The sequence below is a fragment of the Apostichopus japonicus genome, chromosome 12, assembly GCF_037975245.1.
Source record: "Apostichopus japonicus isolate 1M-3 chromosome 12, ASM3797524v1, whole genome shotgun sequence".
NCBI classification, from domain to species: Eukaryota; Metazoa; Echinodermata; class Holothuroidea; order Aspidochirotida; family Stichopodidae; genus Apostichopus; species Apostichopus japonicus.
In genome coordinates, this window is record NC_092572.1 from 8,396,169 (window position 1) to 8,417,540 (window position 21,372).

Sequence of the window (21,372 nt, forward strand, 5' to 3'; positions counted from 1 at the left end):
GTCGAGTTAAACTGGTAAATGTCGACTTAAATCGATGATATGCAGAATTAAACTGGTATATGTAGAATTAAATCGGTAGATGTCAATTTAAGGTGCTAGAAACTGGAATAAGTCGAAGGAAATTGGTGTATATCGATTGAAATCGGTATATGTATGTCGATTCCCCACGATTGGGGACTGATTGCCCGCCATAGTAGCACCTCCTGTTTAGAGTAGTAGCGCCATCTGTTGTCCTTTTAGCGTTCCATAGTATACAGTAAGTACAGTAAGTACTGTGGTACCAAAGACTCAACATCTAGTCAGCCCATAGATTTTTGTTTTCGTACTGATGTAGCAGGCCAGGATTACATCAAACAGCACAGAGGATAAATAAACATAAAAGATAGAAATAACATATAATGAAAAAATATAACTTCATTTGCTTGTCCGCATATGAGTTATGGTAAGCATCTATATTTTTTGGCTGATTTACGTTTATTTCGCTCCATATGTGCGACTAATTTGCAAAGTATTAACCTGCTACAATGTTAGGCCGATGGTAGACTTATTTCTAAGGCTTCAATTAGGACTAGCGTTCTTTACAGTACATACGTTACAGAAGACTTATATAAGTACAAAGGCTAGGTCTAACTCAGTGTTCGGAAAGTCAATTGTAGGGCGAAAATGGATACTAGTCTAAACAGGTTACAGGAGACATCAGTGTAGTATAAAAGTAGCATGGTTGGCCCTCATTTAGAATCAGTGCCCATAAGTACATAAAGTACACCTCATACATTGTTTTGGGTTTTCACGTGACAGGGACATTGTTACTACTACTAGTGTTACTGTTAGGGCAACAAGGTTAGGGTCAATAGACACCTCTATACATCCAGTCAATGATTCTTAATTAGTACAGTATGGTTATATTGCAAACAGCACACTTAAAGATCTGTTTTATTGGCTCCAATTATAGCAGACTATAGCTAGTAAAGTTTTGTAATTGACCTGCCAGGCTCGTATATCTACCTGTACCTCAGGCTATAACTTAGACTAGCCTGCATAGCTTCTTCACACCATTAGGCCCTTTTTGTAAACACTGTGTGGAAAAATGTCCATCTCTATAGTGAAGTTAATCATACAGCGTTCACACAAAGACACTCACACAAGAAAAAAATGTGAGGCAGACGTTGCAGACTTATCGGAAAAAATAAGTCATTTTACAACCAAGGCAGGTCCATTGCGTAATCTCAAGAAATGTTCCATGATAGCGTGCTATAGCTGGGGTCTATCCAGCAGACCTTTAATGCCTCCTTATGCATTCGAACTTGACATTGGAAAGAATCTTGTTTGGTAGGCCTACGTTATATGCTCAATAAACACACAATGGCGTGATGACTTACTAGGGTACTCAATCTAGTCCTACTGTATAGCCTACATCTACCCATGGATGTATTCATTCGCCACTGTACCCGTTCAAATTTACTTTGACATTTTACTTGGCTGTGAGCTTTTTCAGCCTCATATCATGAGAAAAATGCTATTTTAAAATTAGACTTACATTTATTGTGTACATTTACAAACTGTTTTAACATTGCATAGTATGTAACTTATAAGTTACAGGGATATACCCACAAAATAGGAATTTGGGTCCAGACTTATTGTCATCTTGAGTCATTTCTTAAAATTGCTGATGACTTCTCCAGTTTGATTTGTAATTCTAGGGCCACTCCTGACAGGATTTTCGAAACCAAACCAAATATTTAAATTTCTTGCTGAACAGTTAATATAGGTAGTACATGTATGGTAAAAATCCTTGAATAGCCTAATTAGCTGTCTTTTGGCATTCGCCGCACTAAAGTTCTTCCTAGTCTATTATTACAAATTTTTATCAAGTACAGCAAGTTTCCATGTAGACTCACTCATTTATATGCATGTATATATTGTTAGAGGTTACAATTGTGCTACCACATCTTGTAAGTCATGTGTGTACCATAAATGGCTTGGTTGTTACGAATGTGCCTAGAAGTATCATATCCAGGATGAAGGAAAATAACAACATCAGAAGTTTACTCAAATATTGCTATAAATTTACTGATAATTAATCATGATAGCTAAGCTGGTTATGAGTAAAATATTTCACAATAAAACATGATAATCATAGATGCTCAGTATCGATTTGTAAAGAATTTCTACTTGCTTTAATACAGTAGTTCATTTAAATGTTTTACTCATGAAAGTTTAAATGCATTCATGTGATAATATTATTCTTATTTTTTCTTCCTTCCCTCTCTTTCAGAAGTTAAAGGTTCTCCTTTGAAACCAAACTGACAACTTGAGGTTCTTCAAGTTTGGCAAGGCCTCTCTCAGGGCCTGCTACATTCAATACTCTGGGACATCTGTATAGTATGTAGTTAGGAATTTTTTTCTTATTGTGAATAAAGCAGATTGTGATTATCAGAGATCTCAAATATGGATACCACCCCCTTGGATGAATCTTGCTTTGAAAATGGCTGCTTGGTTTGTTCCGATCGCGCGACAGGATGCCATTACTCTGTGATGACCTGTGAAGGTTGTAAAGGATTTTTCAAGCGAACGGTACAGAAACAGCTCTCATATACTTGCCGAGGGGGAACTCAGGAATGTCATATAAATAAGCAAAACAGAAACAATTGCCAGTTTTGTCGGTTCCAAAAATGTCTTCAGGTTGGCATGAAGACCGATGGTGAGGATAATATTTGATTGTATATATATATGTACTGCAAATTGTAAGTATATACTAAGTGATTAAGTATGTACATGTATGTATTGTGGCATAGATCCCATATGATGGATATTGTAGTAAAATTTGTGACTGAGTAGGCATGAATTGTGGCATAAATCCCCTATACTGGAATTATTGTAAAATTTGTGATTGAGTATCCATTTATTGTGGCATAGATCCCATATGATGGCTATAATATAGTATTAAAAATATGTGAGTATCCATGGATTGTGGCATAGGTCCCATATGATGGCTATAATATAGTAAAATATGTGAGTATCCATCTATATATTGTGGCATAGATCCCATCTGATGGATATAATATAGTAAAATATGTGAGTATCCATGGATTGTGGCATAGATCCCATATGGTGGAAATTGTAGTAAAATATGTGAGTTGCCATGTATTGTGGCATAGGTTCCATATGATGGCTATTATATAGTGAAATATGTGAGTTGCCATGTATTGTGGCATACATCTCATATGATGGAAATTGTAGTAAAAGTTTTGACTGAGTATCCATGTAACGATGCAAGACCTAGAGCACAAGACCTCATCTACTTTAATAACATTCCAGGTATCAGACTTTAAGTGAGTCCCTAACTTTGCACTGTTACTTAAGGCTGCACAGTTTTCGCTGAAGTAAAACCCAGTTCATTTTTAATTCTAAAACCAGTTTTAACCGAAAAACTGGTTTTCATAACAGGCTTAACTACAAGATTTGCTCAATCGTTATGTTTGTATTACGTAAGGCTATATTCTTCAAAGCTTACCTTTGACAGACTTTCAGCTTTATTATGCAGCGACCAGAACTTAATTCCATACAGCTCATCTCTTGAGATCTAGTTTGCCTTCTAAATATTCTTCTTCATAATCTTATATATCTCAAATGAATGTTTACCTGCATATGCATGTGATGATGACATCAGCTTCTAATCCAAAAGCCTAGAATAATTCATGATCTAATAGATAATAGATTGAGAGAATGAAAATGCCATACGAAAGGTTGGCCTACTTAAGGTTGTGTAGTCATACCAAATCACCTGTTTTCATATAATTTGTTTTTATAAACAGTAATCTATCTTTTACATTCTTCTAAAATAACGAAGTATTTTATAAGACCAATACTGGCATGTTCCATAAGGCTCAGTTGAACATGTACTGTACTAAATGCTATGTACAGAACTAGTAATGGTCTACATGACAGCATTTTTTATATCCACCCTCAAAGGCTCAAATATTTGGGAATGAAACTAACTTAACCTTTTATTCTTTGTCTTTGAAAATTTAGGCTATGTTATATGTTAGGGGAAGATGTAAATTATACAGTAATAATATTGTCCAGTGCTTCCAATAACTACTAGAAGTGCTGTACTAGTACTGTACACACTTAGCCTTTCATCAGAGTGCTAAATTCCTCGTCTCATTTTCAGCCGTCCGGGAAGATCGTATGCCAGGAGGAAGACCTAAGCCGAAGAAGTGCAAAACCAGCGAGGATTCACCACCACCTGAAGCAGCAGACACTTCATCTCAGGAGAAGCCAAATTATACAGATACGGGGCAGGAATTACAGACTATAGACTGGAGGGCTGATCTTCAGCCAATAGTAGAGGCTCAACCAGAACTCATTCCCATTACAGACGGTGGGCTTACATGTTCCTCTTCTACCTAAATACATATTTTAAGTGACTATTTCAAATATGAAAGAAGGGTACTGTAGAATATTAAAATGTTCTTGTCAAAATAATAAAATTAATCAGTTACTGTAGTATATCAGGTTAATTACAGTGTACATATCAACTCCACCACATGGAATAATTTAGATTTCAAATTAATCAGTTACTGTAGTATATGAGGTTAATGACAGTGTACGTATCAACTCCACCACATGGAATAACTTAGATTTCAAATTAATCAGTTACTATATATGGTTGATTACAGTGTATGTATCAACTCCACATGGAATAATTTAGATTTCAAATTAATCAGTTACTATATATGGTTGATTACAGTGTACGTATCAACTCCACCACATGGAATACTAGAATTTAGATTTCAAATTTTGGGTAGAATATTAAAGGCTCTGGATATTTTTTTTTTCACTATCATTGTATACAATAGTTTCAGTGTACAAAACTGCTATATATCTTAATCAGTTTGTAATATTATAGCAACTTGACCATTCTGTATAGCATTTTGCAATGCAATACTAGATAAATTATTCCCTGCACTGTGATTCTTGCATGCAGAGCAGACTTTTAAATTCTTCATAGACGATACTGTGCTACATTATGTACTGAGAATGATGTTGCCAAGGGCTACGGCAAGCTGTTGTTTCTACCAAAAATGTGTCAGGTTATTCCCTAGCGAATCAATAGATTAAACTTCTACGAACCTGCTAGGGGTACAGTACTTATGAGGCCCAGGAAGAAATAGATTGGTGGAGCCCACAAACTTTAACAGCTTTGGGCACAGATTATGTATTTATGCAAAAACTGAATATCGACTTAAATACAGTGTGTCAGATACAAAAATATTCTCAAAAAGTTACATTTCATGTATTATAGACAATCCCTGATCATGCAGTGTTGACATATACTGTATGCAGCCGTATGTTGGATTGAAAGAACCAGAACTAAGTAATTTCAAATGGTTGGCATTTCAGATGGGTGTGTCTGTTTCCTCTTAAATTGATAATATGTACCTATCAGTGATCTTTCTCTCACGCAGAGTAAAGCAACATGTTCAAATCTTTGAAGAGTTGTAGATAACTGTTTTGTAATACTATGTACAGTTAATACAGTACCTTTAATATGGTAATTCACAGAAATAGGATAGTTCAACAGTTTTTATGAGGATTAATTGACAATGTTCGGATAAACATCTGTTCTCTGTGAAAACAATAGGTGCCAGCAATTTTCAAAATTTAGAGTTAATTGTGTATAAATTAGCTGTACTCGTTAACTAAACAGTCATGCCTGCCTCCCTAATGAATTGAAGAATGGAGTCATCAGGGAATAATACACTTTAACACTTGTACATAGGTAGTAGTTTTGAAGGATTCTGAACTTTTTTAGTAACTTACTCTAAAAAGTAGGTCATCTATGAAAGTCAAAACTAATCATGTATGTCTATCTTTATATTTTTACATCGATGCAGAAATATGTAAAGAGCTGTTATAGAATGCACTAAAGGGAGTCTTCCACATTGTTAAGCTTTTCAGCTTTATGGAAGACTTCTCTCCACTTTGTACTTTTGTGGCAAAACAAATAAATAAATATTAAAATGGTTAAGGGGGTTAATTTGTCTGCAATATTCGTCTTCAGGTGTACATGTGAGGTCTGTGAAAGCCTGTACATTATTAAACCAGTTATCGCTTAGGTTTTTATTAATTTAAACTATCCAGTTTTCTTATCGTTATATTAATCTTTTCAATGGTACCTTTCTTTTAGGAATTGAACCTGAGAACTGTTCCTTGAACGAAATGATGAAAGTCGGCTACATGGAACTCAACATGGTCATACAGTGGGCTAAGCGCATCCCAGGCTTCGCAAAAATCTCTCTAGAAGATCGGATAAGTCTCCTCAAGGCATCCTTCATGGACATTTGTGTGCTGCGTGTTTCATACAGGTTTGTACAAGTGTGTTTACCTAGTATGAAGTAGAAAGAAGGTGGAAATGCTCCCCCCCCCCTCTCCCCATCTCCTTGTCTCCCCATCATCCTACACAGATGCCAAGAAATAAAGAAAAAAGATTTCACCAGACTTAAAAAGGTTTTACTTCCCTACACCACTTCCCATGAGCATAGAGAAGAGCATTATGATCCCCCAGTTGGCCAAGCGCTATAGACGTGTTTGGAGGATTCATAGGTCACAAAGGTTTACACCAACTAAACCATCATCTGTAGTTTTAATGACAGAAATCTTTGTGAAGAATAACACCCCCCCCCTCCTCCAAACAGTAAAAGGGGACACCAACCCATCCATCATCTTTATCTTGAATGACGGAGATCTTTGTGAAGAATAACTTCCCCCACCCCCCCTCCCAAACAGTAAAAGGGGACACCAACCAATCCATCATATTTAGCTTAGATATGTCAGAGATCTTTATAAAAGAAAAGGCCTACTGACAAATTAGAAACAAGTTGCAATATTTAGAAGATATCTTAGTAAAAAGTCTTGTCTGGAGCTCTCATTTTGTAAATCTGTGATGTCAGATTGTCACTAGGATCCAACCCTTTAATTTCATTTTTGGTTTTGATGATAATCATAACCAATGCAGTATTGATGGCATGGGGCTGTGGGTGTGTGTGCGTCGTGCGACGCACAGCTTGTAAACACGATATCTCAAGATAGGAACCATTGATGCTATCTCTTTCTTCATATGTCGATGCGTCCTATCGTGAGCAAGAATCCTGTTGTTTTCTGTGGAGGTCAAAGGTCATCTGATGTCACCAAACATTAAAAGTGAAAACCTTATAAATGCAATATCTCAAGTTAGGAAGCATGGTTAATTTATTCTTGGTATGTGGATGCATTATAGTAAGTAGAAGAACTGTGTTGTGTTTTGGAAGGTCAAAGGTCACCAGCGGTCAAACACTGAAAACTAAAAATTTAATTTACTTAAGATCCTTAAATTTTCCCCTGGGACAATCATTCTAACAAGGACCCTTAAACCTTCCTCCACGAGACATTTCCAGATGTTTTCCTTGATTTGTCGAGCAGATCCCAGGATCTCCCTCCACACACCCTCAAGTATTCATCTACTTTGATTCTACAAGAGGACCAAGCTATTGAACTGGGTTGGCAGCCAGAGTTAATCAAGGGAAACATCGAGTATGTCAAACGTCTCAGAGACTTGAATTTGGACCTACAGGAGTACGCAGTAATGTCCGTTCTTGTCCTTTTCTTTCCTGGTAAGATCCAATATAAATTCAGCAAAATTATTCTGGAGTAGACAAATGTAGTATATTTTCCTAGTGTTCATATAATTGATATACGTGTGAAAAGTTTCCCAAAGATCGGTTTCTTAGTAATATTTGTAAATTTGAAAATTGTTACCGGTTGCCCAAGTTTCTGGCGACCAAAGTCAATTTTAGAGGTTGGCCGGTTGACGGCTGGTTGTTTATATTAAAATCATATTGGAATGTAATTCCTGATTACCCTCAAATAAGGTAAAATCAGTATTACACTGCATCGCATTAAAAAATAGTTGTAGGCCTATGGTCCACCAGGGGAAGGGGTGTCTTATTGGCCCAAAGCTGGTGTTCTACTCACCTACACATCTCTCCTACAGTGTACATATTGATCATTCTTTGTTGTTTTGTTATGTTATTTTTGAAAACCAAATTTGCTGTTCAGACTACCAAGCAGTGAGACCTGGTTGTCCAACGGACAACCAAGATATATTCCTTACAAATTAACACTGACTTGGAACAAGTTGAACACTATAATGAATGCTTACCATTTGTACCACCAAGGATAAATTCGAATTTTGTGTGGTTATTTGGGTGTATGCAAGTTAGCAAGTCAAAGAACCCTTTACATTAGCTAGTAAGACAACCCTGTTTTGTTTTTTGGGGGGGGGGGGGACTAAGTCACTTGAGGTCAACAGAGGTCCACGTCTGTGCAGAGAAAGCATTTCCAAAATTTTTGGAAATGTCAATATTTTTCTTCTTCATTATTTGTGTTTTGAAACCTTTTAATCCATTCTTCTCTGTTTTAGATGCGGCTGGGTTGAAGAGTCGAGAGAGAGTCATGGAAATGCAATCCCACTACCTCGAATGTCTTCGTCTGTACCAGCTTCATCAGTACGGATCCAAGGGCCTCAAACGTTACGGGAAGTTTCTACTCCGATTGCCGTCGCTACGAGTGGTCAGCGCCAAAGCCATGGAGAACTTCTTCTCGTTAAGGTTGGATGGGAAGATAGAGATCACAGCTCTTGTGCAGGAAATGCTGGAGATGAGAGTATGACAGAACTTGTCAAATGCAAGAAATGGCAAAAAATTCTATCACGCTCGGCAACGGTCGCACAGTCTCGAATAGGAAAAGAAGAGATAAAGTGCAAACGTGAAAATAAAGGAACTTTTTGGTATGTTAATGTCTTGAAACTGATGTCCAAAGTGCTTAATATTCCAGCAAAGGTTTTCTTGGCAAAGGGTGTTCATTCACTACTTGGAGAGTTACAGCTTAATGCTACAGTATTCACAGTGTCTGAGATGTTTGGTATGTAGATGTCATGAAACTGATGTCCGAAGTGCTAATTATTCCAGCAAAGGATTTCTTGTTAAAGGGTGTTCATTCATTACTTGGAGAGACACAGCTTAATGCTACAGTATTCACAGTGTCTGAGAACTTTTGTCAATTGGACTTGAACAGTATGCATGCTTCTTATACCAAAAGCTGCAAAAGGTGGCACAAATCTTGTACTTTTGAGGATGTTCATGGGCCTGGGTATCCTACAGGCCTACACCCAGCACACTGCTGAATCCAATCAGGTTTTAGCCTTCCAAACAGCAAATCTGGTACTATCCCCAAAATATGTAGCCAAATAAGAGAGAATAAGTGATATGTTACACTGTAGGAAAGATGTGGTTGTTTTGGTGAAATAGAACACTAGCTTTGGGCCGGTAAATGTCATCTTTGGGTGGACCATAGGACTACCATTATTTTTACTTTATTTCAGTTTCTCAATGTTTATCATGTTATCATGTCTCAGAAATAAAACTATCAGAAATGGTGATACATTACAGGGCAATTTTAAACAACAGTGTTTCTGTTCAATGACCACACAAGCTGATTTTGGTTTGCTGTTTCGAGAGGTATGATAACTTTCCCTGCGATTGACAAATGGGAAATACCCTGAACAAGGGCTCCTCCTCACACATAGCACACATAGCAGTATTACAATATTACATAGCAGTATTACAGTGTTAACACGCTGTTTGTTGTAAAGTTATTTTATCTCCTAGTTAGGTAGTGTGAGCACATTCAAGTTGATGACATCCAGGATAGAAAAGGTCTGTGGTTCAGATAAGGATTACAGGAGGAAGAACATACTATGAGCAACAGACTCAATCATGGAGATTAAAAGAATTGTTTTGTCAAATTCTAGATGGCTTGAAGTTTCGATCCAAGCAGGATCATCGTCAGAGGCACGCTAAAACGAAGTTAGTCTTTGATTAGTCTGCCTCTGAAGAAGATCCTGTGAAGGGTTGAAATATCTGGCCTTTTAAACTTTGATGCCTTTAACCTTAGCAGCAGACTTTCTACAGGATATACGCAATTTGTTTAACAGCTCTCATCTCTCAACCGATCGTTAGTACCAGTATTAGGTTTCGAAGTTGCCTCACAAGTAAAATCAAATGGTACAATATGGGGGGGGGGGGTGTGGTGATGGTTCAATATGACTATCCTAGACTTGGGTAAGCAGTAGTCACTCTAAAACTTCTACAAGAAGTTCCTCCCTGTATACTCCTTTTGTTTTGGTGATAAAATGGAAGAAATGCATAATTTTTAGGATACTGAAAGATTGCGACTTACTCTGAAAATCTTGGCTCTCGATTCACAGTTGGTCTTTCGTTGATGTCACCATGTGCGCACATGGCTAGTAGTTTTTTTCCAACACGTAAAAGAACGCACAACACAGAGGAGGCCCCTTAAAGGTGGGAGAGGAATAAGGAAGGCCAAAAGGGACAACAAAAATAACAGATAATATCAAAAATGATACCACAGGGTCAGCATATATAAATTTTTATTAACACTGAATTAATATTGATAGCAATTTTTTTCTTAAATTTTATTGTTTGTGTGTTGTTGGGGTGTTTTTTTTTTCGCATTATTAATATAATTAAGAGAAACAATTTGTTGATAAATTGAGATTTTATGGTTGTAAATTTTCCTTCTCACTTGTAATTGCACAGTTTGTATATAGCACATGTGCAAAATACATGGTTATTAATAGATTATCTTGTTTTGATATCAAGCAGGTTGTATAAGTACTAATATGACCTATTGTAAGATTAAAAGGAAGGTGATGGCTAAAGTTTAAAACAATGTATCGTTCAGAGAGGTGCATGGGGGGAGTTACTGGGTTAGTTCAACTTTCAGGTTCATAGCTTGTTGATTTACTGAGATATCTATAACAGCTGCTGATAAATAGATTTGGTTCATTTTATTCAGAGTTTACCTTATCTTGCAGTAAAAGGTTGTCAGTATCGGCCCCGAATATGGTAAGAAAAGAAAATATGGTCATTCATCCTCCAAATTTAGGAAGCATTTTTACTCACACCATTGAGGCACATTTTCCTCACTGATGAGTCAAAACTACCAAGAATGAACTTTTGTTTCGTGCAATTTTAGAATGATTTGGGCCAATACTGATGATGTTGTCGTATAGTAAATATGTCAGACTTACATGTTTTTTTATTTTATTAATAATCAGTATCATACTATAGAGCACAGAGTTAATGCCCATTGTGCTATGTCTTATTCCAGTATTCATTGTGCATGTATGCGTGGAACCTCGTTGCACTGTACGATTTGTGCTAGCCAGATCTCTTTCTCCGGTCTTACTTCTCGGTTGTCCGGACAGCAAATTTGGTTGTCATAAAAAAATGTAGTAAAAGTACAACTGATGGTAGAATTCAATTTGCCTAAATTTGATGTAACCGACCAGTTGTCTAAGGGATGACCTCCATTGCTGATTTGGAAATGGTGTGACCAGATCCTTGGTCGCATCGGACCATTTCCACTGTAATATGTGCATTCCACTGCATTTCCACTCCAACAAATAGTGGAGTGTTAGCTCAGTGGTTAACGCTGGTGCCTTTCAATCATAAGGTCCCAGTTCGAGTCACTCCAAGATTAATGTATGTCCTCCAGTTACAGAGTTGTTGACAATTAACAATTCATAATCATGGACGTTAAATATTAATCTAAGAGACTGACCTCGGTCAGCTTGCGGCTTTGATAAGCCAATGAGGCTTCTTCGCGAGTTCCTGCTTGCAGGAGGATCTAAAATACATACATATACATACATACAATTTGGCAATTTGATGTGCTAGCTGTTCCTCAACAATGTGAGTGTGTCAAATCTCAGCACTGATGCAAGCTATGAAACTATTCTTCTACTAATACTTGTATACCGTTGGCTTTTCTTTCCCTCAAAAGTCGATGGAAATTTTCTTGCCAAGAATGCTAGAACATTAAGTTGTTTCCTCCAGGATTTTATTCTTTTCTTTTTTTATTGGGGGGGGGGGGGTATTTCTCATCTCAATGTAACTACTTCAACTTGAATACTACCTCGATACTGAAATCAAAAAAGAATGCAGTCCTATTCTCCAATTTATGGTGGAAAAGTCCACTTGTTTGATATGATTATTCAATTATTAATTTAACTTATAAAACTAATGATCAAAATATATATATATATATATATAGCAATGGTGATAAATAATATATAATAAATTATTAAAAGGTTCCTGGGTAACATGAATCCTTGGAATGAAATTATGCATAAAATATGCTAAAACTCTGGACTGCTCCTTTAAGGTTAAACTAACAATGACAATGGCTCCTCAGTGCAGGGCTTAATTCATGAGAATCTATTGTTTTATAAATGGCAATAATCCGTCTACAACAATTTTTTTTTTTTATGGTGTTAAGTCAAGGACCCTGTGTGGGGCTCTTTGATACTGCTCCGTGGGCCGTAGAGAAGGGAGGCCATTTGTGGGCCACAAGTTGCACAGGCCTGGTTTAAAGGGGCATTTCTCAAAAATTTCTGTTCATCCGTATTTTGAGAGCATTTCTTTGTGATTTTGTGGAAATTACATGTCATTTGAAAGTCTAGACAATGCTGTCACATGAGGAAGTCACTATTTAGTATTTACCTCCATAGAAAAGTGATTACCAGCAAAAAAGGAATGAAAAAAATATACATATATATATAATATATATATATATGTGTCAGCACTTGTGATGTGTTGTGATGATTTCATTGACTTGAAGAAACAGAATCATGTTTGATATTGCTAACGTATTACGTTAATTGATGATAATGGTAAAATCAGTATCTTATACTACCTTGAAGTGAAGCTCTTTATTTCCCAACTATAGTTTATTACCAGGAATGTGATAAACATGTTTTACGGTGTACATGGACTAGTTTAGTGACATTCCAATTGTCACACACTGAGTTGAGGTTTGTTGGACTGACTACTTACAAACTTAGCAATTTTTGTTTTAAACTTTTTAGAGTTTTCTTGATCATTTTGCTTTTCAGTCTTTTAGAATTGCACTGGTTATATTATCTCAATGGTTAACAATTTATGTAGTTGTTTCAGAATTGTGGTACTTGTTGAACAAAGAATGGGTGAAAGGGTACCAAGGTTTCAAAAGCTGTACGGCTCAGCAAGTTTGCAGCGATTATGCTAAATTGCATACCCAGTGAGCTATGTTATATCAAGGTAAAAAGGGCTTTGGTGGTATTTCATTTGGTGTGCGTGTCACTTCATTGTTATTTTGTTTTTAATTTTAGTTGGCTAACTTGGGTAGATTTTGTTAAAATGGTTGAAGGTTACAAATGTCTGTGATGGTCAAAGGGCCAGTAATTCACTGATATTTTGGTTCTGAGTTTTAGTGATTCTTTGATGAATAAAACTAAGTTGAAATAATTGATCAATGAAATATCGGAAAATTATGCCAAGGAATCACAACTCTCTCTAGTTAATTGTCACTACATTTTCCCTTCAATTGATTGCACTATTTATTTTTCTTGTTTCAAACAAAGAATAAATATGAAATTTAATAGGATACAACAATTGTGGCATTTAATGTCTTTATGTTGATTGTCTCCATTTGTTGTCTCGAATCGGAGACGAAACCAGACCAGATTGATAGAGCAACTGAGGAAAGTGTGTCCTGAAGTCAATTAGCACAACATCATAGCAGATAATATGATCATTGCAAAGGTATTACCCTTCTGAATGGTGATGACAGATATCAGTCATTAGTGGGAGTGGAAAACCCTCTCAGCCATTTAAAAGAGGAAAGGTCAAATCCTATGACAGTTAGTGACACAGAAAAGCCATTCATCATAGAATTGAGTTATCAAGTGTACAAGGTTACCAGACTTTGACCTCTGTGGAATTCAATGACCTTCTTTCAGCATCATATGTTGGCAAATATTTGGACAATATCTATCATTAAATGTGCTTGTTGTAATAACATCACTAAAAGGGGCAACTGTAATAAGGTAAGGGAGACAAATGTTCTGTACACCATATTCTTGCAATAAAAATGGCATGCTGAAACCCAAAGCTATTACTGGCACTGGCTAACCAAGAAGAAAGGTTTTCAGGGATTGAATTCTGCTAGCCTAACACAACAATTGACTTTAAGCAATTAGAAGTCTCAATTTGAAAACAAAGTTATCCAGCTACTGTGTTTAAAGGTTTCTTCATTTCCCCCTCATCGACCACAAATGAGCTTTCTCCTTCACAAAGAATTACTGGGCTCTTTTGCTCATGATATGAAAGTCATATGCCAATATGACATCTGATGAAACTGCCTATCTTATGAAGCCATGTTTACATTTTCCATGCTGAACCCAAATGACCTCTACACTCCACCATAAACAAAAATTATGGGTTCTTGTACTCATTATAGAGAAGCCATAGCCAAATATGCCAGCTACTGCAGTTTCTATCTGGAAATATAGTACAGTATGTACATAGTGTTCAAGTTTTGACCCCTGGTAACCTAAAATTAACTCTGACCTACATCAAATTGTGTAGAAACTTATAATACAAAAGGCTATACCATGCATCTATTAGCTCTTTGCATGTTCTGGAGAATCAGAAGTTTTTTTTGCCCTCTGCTGTCCCCAAATGACCTTCGACCTCCACCTCAAACAATAGGGTTCACTTAACTGATTACAGGAAATAAGCATGCCAAATATAAGGACTGCACAGATGACCTTCCTTGAGATATGTTTAGCCTAAAAGATTTCCCTTTTTCCCTCTGTTGACCTCAAATATATTATATTATACCGGTGCTTTGGTCAAGTGGATAAAAGTGGTGGCATATGAAGAATTTAGGCTTAGCAATCAGGAGGTTCAGGGTTCGATCCGCGGCCAGGTCATAATAAGGTGGGCTTTTCTTCCAAGAGCAATTTATGGTTTCCCATCTGAAATGACTTTCTAATGTTAAAGATTCCAAATGTTGAATTGGAACCCACCCGACAGGTAAGTTGTAATTCATAAGCCCTTCTCCCACATTCATGCCTGCTTAAGTGTATAAAATAACTGACTTATTATTAAATGACCTTTGACATTCATTAAAAACACTACAGATCGTCTACTCACCAACAGCAAAGCTACACACCAAGGTTGAACTTCCTGCAAGTTCTACTTCTTGAGATGTTGTGTGAACAATGTTTTCAGACTTTGACCTCAAATGACCTTTGATTAATACCAAACCAGTTCAATCTAAGGGGAACCCACATTCCAAATTTAAAATATACCCCATTTATCATTCTGATGTTAGAGCGTTTACAAGCAAGTGTCACATACGCAAGTGAGTTTTAATTAAGTGTTGCCATACATGTTTGAGTATCATCAGTAGAGAGGCATGTATATTGACAATTTTTTTTTTTTATTTCTTTGGCAAATAGGAAAGTGGTCAAATATCAGTCTTGAATATAATATTCTCACCCTTGCTCCAAATGCCTTGGTGCTAGATAGTACATAGTAAACTGTGCCTGTTCATGTAACATGCAGAGCAGGCAAATGTATAGGTGTTCCCATGACCAGTCCAGACCAAACATATAGGCTTATACGTGTGCACTTGTCACCCTACAGTTGATAAGCTGATAAATTGATGAAACATTCAGTTCGAGTCTTGGGCTGAACCTGCTTTAGAGGGTTATTGTGTGGCAGACGATGCTACACCTATCGCAACGAGACAAATGTTCCAGCGTACTAACTTGTTCCCAACTCCAGATATGGTCGCTTGAATGTAACCTATTTGTAAAGTGGCTAAACTCTCAATTCTTCTCCCAGGGTGGATGATAGTAGGTGGTTTACTATAACATTCTTATTGCTTTATCCTTGGAACACGATACCTTTTGAAATGTTTGCATAGCTGTCGAAGTTAGATACTAAATTCTCAGCAGTATTTTCCTCTGTAAATTAACCTAGTTAAAAATCATTCAGATATGGACCCAAAAAATTGAATTTCTCCTATTTAAGGCAAGCACTAGGAGAGAGTTTGGTAAGTGCTTAAAGTCCAACAGACATAAAGCCCCACTGTGTGTCAGGGGGTAACTTGAAGTCAATTCTGGTATGTAGTACACACTATTGCAAAATGGCTCGCAATTCGGAAAATATTCAAAGTCCTATTGTTCCTTGGATAAGATAACCAAACTTAATGTGACAAAGTTCAAATGGATGTAACATGTTTAAGATGTTATCTATCAAAGTGACCCCCAACACATTTAACATTTACGGCAAAGAGTTGGACCATCCTTCACTGGTGTGGAAATTGCTGCAATGGAGCAACATGACTCACTCTTAAATCCCTATTAGTGCAAGTCAATTGGCCGGAGGGGTAGGGCAGGGGGTGCATCCTCGTAGAGTTCGGGGCCGTGTTTAAGCACTAAGAGTTGATATTCTTTATATTAAGGCAAGGTTACTACTACAGTGAAATGCATCATTACACTTAAAAACAATGCAAACAAATATTATGGAATGTTAGGAACATCCAACTCTGGGGTACACAATATTTGGAATATTAGGTGAAAGATTCGTCCAAAGCTGCTGAAAGAAATACTTCATATACTTGGAACTTTGTGACCATAGTAAGCAGTTTTCCTCTTACTCTATAGTAGCCAACAGAAACTGTTTTCATTGTCAACATTTGAAAAAGCAAGAAAGGAGCCTAAAAATACTGAGTCGATTGATTCCTGTAATTTGTATTTTCAGAAATCGAAAAATATGACATCACACAACACAATGATGTGAACTCATAATGAACACATTCTTCATTATTTTAGGTGCTTCTGTGCACTTCCCTGCTCTTCGGTCCGATCTTAAAGCTGCTTTTAGTCAAAGAGACCTGTAAAAGAAAGAAAAAATTTATTAGCAAAGGAATAACTTTGCTCTTACAACAATGCAGACCAAAATGCTAGGTAGACTGTAACTGGTCACCAAAAAAATTGTCAAAAATTAACAAAAGTTATGTACTGTATATAACAGGTTTGCTTGGATGTTAACAAGTTTTGAATAATTGAGCCAACTCCTCTCTTATCTAAGTAAAGATAGCCAAATGGCTTTCCAAGGTTCTATATTACATATAGGAGGACTGTTCTTTCTGGATATTGAAACATTTTGGTGTAAAATGCTATACTGTAAAATCCTTACCAGTGAATGACATGGTTCATGCAGACAAGGGATTGCTACAAACATTTTCTGGTTCTCACTTAATTCTTGGAAAATTTAACCCACTCGCTCTACATTAGCCAAACAGTTATTTTGAAATTTGTAAATATTGGAAAATGTCTGGCATGGAATCACAAAGCCAACTGGCTTTCTGGTTATTTTTCAACAGGTGGGGGGGGGGGGGGGGGGCTTGCAGGTTTGCAGTTAAATGCTTGCTGTAGCTTTAACTACAGTTACCATTACAGGTTTCTTTTAACTATATCTTGAAAGATGGGAGTGGGGGAGGGAGAATAATGTCCCTTTCCAAACCAGCTCTCTTACCGAATCCCATATCATCATCAGATTCCTCATCTGAAGATTCCTTCTTCTTCTCCTCCTTCTCCTCTGCTTCTGTAAAGGAGATTAAATGACAACATGTAAATCTTCCAAACTGTCATCATCGACATTCATTCATAGACAATTACTACACTGTAGATCAAGACTAAAAGGATCGCCATCAATAACAACTGTGAACAAGCCCTGATAAGAACACAATGTGCTGTCACCGTTCAGTCAATATCACAACATCATGTGCTCTGTCACCGTTCAGTCAGCATCACAACACAATGTGCTGTCACGATTCAGTTAATATTACGAACAAATTAAGACAAAAATTGTTTACAGTTGCATGTCCCAATTTGCAGCCAGATATCAGTTCCTGTAAATGGACAGTCTGCAAAACTATAGAGCACAATCCACAAGGGGAATGTTAACAAATTTGGTGGGTCACGTTTTGCTACATTTTGCCACAAGTAAGAAACTTCATATTAGGGAATAATTTATCCAGTATTGCATGAGTTCAGAGCAACCAAAACCGCTTAACAAAATTTGAACACAAGTTTGAGATTCATCCAGAACAAGTTATTTCTTTTAACATCAAGTCCATAGTCCAAGACTTTGAGGTACAAGGGACTGCTGCACTAAGCAGTAACTGTGTGAAAATGCTGCAGAGCCCTTGAAAAAAAAACCAACACAATATCTTCTGTCAGTGATAGTGAATATCTTTCAACAGCAGTTTGTTATAAAGGTGATACACCTGCTCTCTTCTTGTTACTCTCTTTTCACGCAGTCACAACATGGGTCATGCAGTTGTGCAAAGGATATTCACATAAGAACAGGACTTCAAGTAACTAACATGTGATTTGTGCAGTCAGTCATACAATGGCCAACAGGGCAAACAATGGATCCTGTACTTGTACATTCCTAGTGGCCCAGCTTAGAAGATATGCCAAACATTCAACATGACAGGTTTCCACAGAGGAGACCAACTCAGCCAAACTGTAGACAACATTCCTTCACATTGTTGGCTGAGCCTAACCAACAGAAAAGTTTTAAGTAAAGTCTTTCACTAAAATTTCTAATAATTTTGTTAAGCAACAGTACCATGTATGAATATAAAGATTTTTTTGGAAAACGAAGGTTTTCCAATTCATTTGATACATCCTTTGACAACTTATTTCCTGAGGAGCCCCTCCATCGGCAGTACCACCACCATTTCCAGCAGCTCTGGTTGAACCTGAATCTGCATTACCCACATAACTATAAAATGACTTCACTTTCACTCATTACAACCTATGAGCAGGTTTAAAATTCTTTTGATACATGTTATGACAACTTACTCTCTTCAGCAGCACCTCCATCTCCGGCACCACCTCCGGCAGCTGGAGCAGCACCAGAGCCACTGCCAACATTACTGATGAGAGATCCGATGTCAATTCCTGTCAAGGCTTTAGCAAAGAGACCTGGCCAGTATGGTTCCACAGTAACTCCAGCAGCACTCACCAAAGTAGAGATCTTTTCAGCCTAAAAATAAACATTTGAAATTGGCATAAGCAACAGATCATGCACACTACACCACCTTGTCTCATGAATTATATATGCAATGTTAGTTGGCCAATCAGAATTAAAAATACAAATTTTTGTGGGGGGCACTTGCAACTTTCAAGGAAATTTTACATAATGTACAAGTAGACCCAGCCCTTACTTATATGTGAAACATTCCATTACTTTCAAATTCAGGGAAAGTTGTGCAAGTGATGGCTTTAATAAGTTCATATAATTATAACATCAAGTTTTAATAGTTAACATCGTGAAGAAGGATCAGCCATTACAACCAGCCAGGTAGGCCTTATCTTAGACCATATTGTTAAACAAATTTTGGGCTTAAGCATATCAATATTAGCTGATATATGTGTTACTACTAAAAATGTCAAACATGGCATCTTTGAAATCACACTAGGCCTAAGTGGTTAGTCATTGCTGAATGCTAAAAACAGCTTACACAATACTATTTCTTCTTTTAATATTTTAGTCGATTTTCTAGTATATGCCTTGTGAAGGCATACTGTAACATAGTACTAACAGTAACATTAGCTCTTTAAAGATGCTGTAGAATCCCAAGTTACAATGTAGGTCATTAGTAAGATTTCACTCCACATACTCATAGGCAAAAAATCAGTGAACTGAAAACTTAACATGGCTATGCTACATTGCTAGGCCCCTAACGTTGTAAACATAACTAACATTAGACAGGCTGTAATAAGGCCATGCCTCGTATTGTCATGTAGCTATAAAAGGTAATGCACGGTTCAGTCATGGCATTCATGATACAATACATCCCAAACCTAACTTAGATGGCGTTACTCCATGTTTCTGTCTTATAGTAACAAATTTATGCAAGCCTAACAAGAGCGTGTATAATACAGATGCAACAGTATTCGTAGGCCTATACCTATGTATTTCTTAGTACTAACCGTTACGGCAACCTCGTCATCATGGAGGATAAGAGCGCTATAAACGCATGCTAATTCAGAAGTAGAACCCATTTCTAAAAGAAAACTTAACGAAGTTTCAAATGTGTTAACTTGAAATATGGGATGACAAATTATATGGGCACACGTCGCCGATTGGCCTTAGCTCCTTAGAGGACTGTGTGTCTTGCTTCAAGCTCAGGTTAGAAAGGGTCGAAGGTCAGTGGTGAGGGAGCGAAATAAATTGAACAGCTATCAGAAGGTGTGTTGCATCGATTTGGTGCAAAATGCAGTAATAGTGACAACCGGGAGCCAAATATGTCACAATATGTCATTGAACGTAAAAAAGTAATTTTTTATCGCTAAATTTGACCATAATAGACAATATGATTCTGTATATGATTTCTACCACTTATATATTATTTGTACACGGGTCTGCTGTTATCTACTTTACCAAATACATATTACGGAAGCGTAGAAAAGACATATCATTGACGAATTAAACATAAGTTAAAAATTGTATTTGAAATTTAAAATAAGAGTAGTATTTGTTTAGTAGGGGAAAAAAAGAGATCAAGAGGAACATTCAAGTCCCCATCAAGGGTCGTATAGGAGAGAAAAAACCTGAAGACACAAACACTCAGACTCGATTACAATGCTTAAATGCTTGTCAAAAGCATTCTTAAACCCATTCACACTATACTTGCAAATACAACTTCCTCAGGAAAACCGTTCCACTCATTCACACACCTACTAGAAAACAAAGTTATGCCGAATATTAATCCTACTTTGTGACTTTTGGAGTTTAAGAAAATGACCTCTGGTACTATTAGCAAACATGAAAAAGTCAGTGAAGGATAAATTGTCAAAACCATACACAATCTTGAAAGCGGTTTGCCACTAAAATACCGACTAACAGTGTAAACTATATCAAATCTAAATATTACCATTTCACACTTCGATTGAAGCTAGACCTGAACACTTCCTAGCGAAATTTCATATGTCAGAAATTTAGCGAGATTTTCAAAACGTCCAACCTGGCAATGACCACTAAATGCAGCAAACTCTGGCATTTTAGCGTTGGTCACATTAAGGTATTGTTAGTGTAAAATAATAATAATAGTAATAATAATAACATGATGATGATGTTGATGATGATGATGATGATAATAATGTTGATGGTGATGATGATGGTGATGATGGTGATGATGATGGTGGTGATGATGATGATGATGATAATGGTGATGATGATATCATGAATGATGATGTTGATGATGATGATGATGGTGATGATGGTGATGATGATGGTGGTGGTGATGATGATGATGATGGTGATGATGATATCATGAATGATGATGATGATGTTGATGATGATGATGGTGATAGTGATGATGATGATGATGATG

At 36.8% G+C, this 21,372-nt stretch overlaps 2 protein-coding genes across 2 annotated transcripts; one reads left to right on the forward strand and one right to left on the reverse strand.

Annotated features, from left to right (window-relative positions):
- The first annotated feature begins 287 nt into the window (after positions 1-287).
- LOC139977048 (steroid hormone receptor ERR2-like) lies at positions 288-10,703 on the forward strand. The gene is made up of 6 exons (XM_071986015.1): positions 288-442; positions 2,276-2,701; positions 4,175-4,384; positions 6,194-6,371; positions 7,465-7,655; positions 8,465-10,703. Exons 2-6 carry the CDS (start codon positions 2,449-2,451, stop codon positions 8,710-8,712), a joined length of 1,080 nt encoding a protein of 359 aa, XP_071842116.1. The 5' UTR covers positions 288-442; positions 2,276-2,448; the 3' UTR covers positions 8,713-10,703.
- A 5,988-nt stretch (positions 10,704-16,691) lies between these two features.
- Positions 16,692-20,188, reverse strand: LOC139977049 (large ribosomal subunit protein P1-like). Its single transcript, XM_071986016.1, has 4 exons — positions 19,970-20,188; positions 18,836-19,019; positions 17,499-17,567; positions 16,692-16,854 (listed from the first exon to the last, which is right to left on the reverse strand). The coding sequence occupies exons 1-4, from the start codon at positions 20,039-20,041 to the stop codon at positions 16,841-16,843; spliced, it is 339 nt and encodes a 112-aa protein (XP_071842117.1). The 5' UTR covers positions 20,042-20,188; the 3' UTR covers positions 16,692-16,840.
- Positions 20,189-21,372: the final 1,184 nt, after the last annotated feature.

What these genes read in the sequence shown, in the direction of transcription:
- LOC139977049 (XM_071986016.1), bottom strand. Translation starts at nt 20,041, where the DNA reads ATGGGTTCTACTTCTGAATTAGCATGCGTTTATAGCGCTCTTATCCTC. An exon ending in ATGACGAGGTTGCCGTAACG is followed by an intron (nt 19,020 to 19,969) that starts GTTAGTACTAAG and finishes GTTTATTTTTAG; the next exon opens with GCTGAAAAGATCTCTACTTT. An exon ending in TGGAGGTGCTGCTGAAGAGA is followed by an intron (nt 17,568 to 18,835) that starts GTAAGTTGTCAT and finishes TCTCCTTTACAG; the next exon opens with AAGCAGAGGAGAAGGAGGAG.
- LOC139977048 (XM_071986015.1), top strand. Translation starts at nt 2,449, where the DNA reads ATGGATACCACCCCCTTGGATGAATCTTGCTTTGAAAATGGCTGCTTG. An exon ending in GGTTGGCATGAAGACCGATG is followed by an intron (nt 2,702 to 4,174) that starts GTGAGGATAATA and finishes TCTCATTTTCAG; the next exon opens with CCGTCCGGGAAGATCGTATG. An exon ending in ACTCATTCCCATTACAGACG is followed by an intron (nt 4,385 to 6,193) that starts GTGGGCTTACAT and finishes CCTTTCTTTTAG; the next exon opens with GAATTGAACCTGAGAACTGT.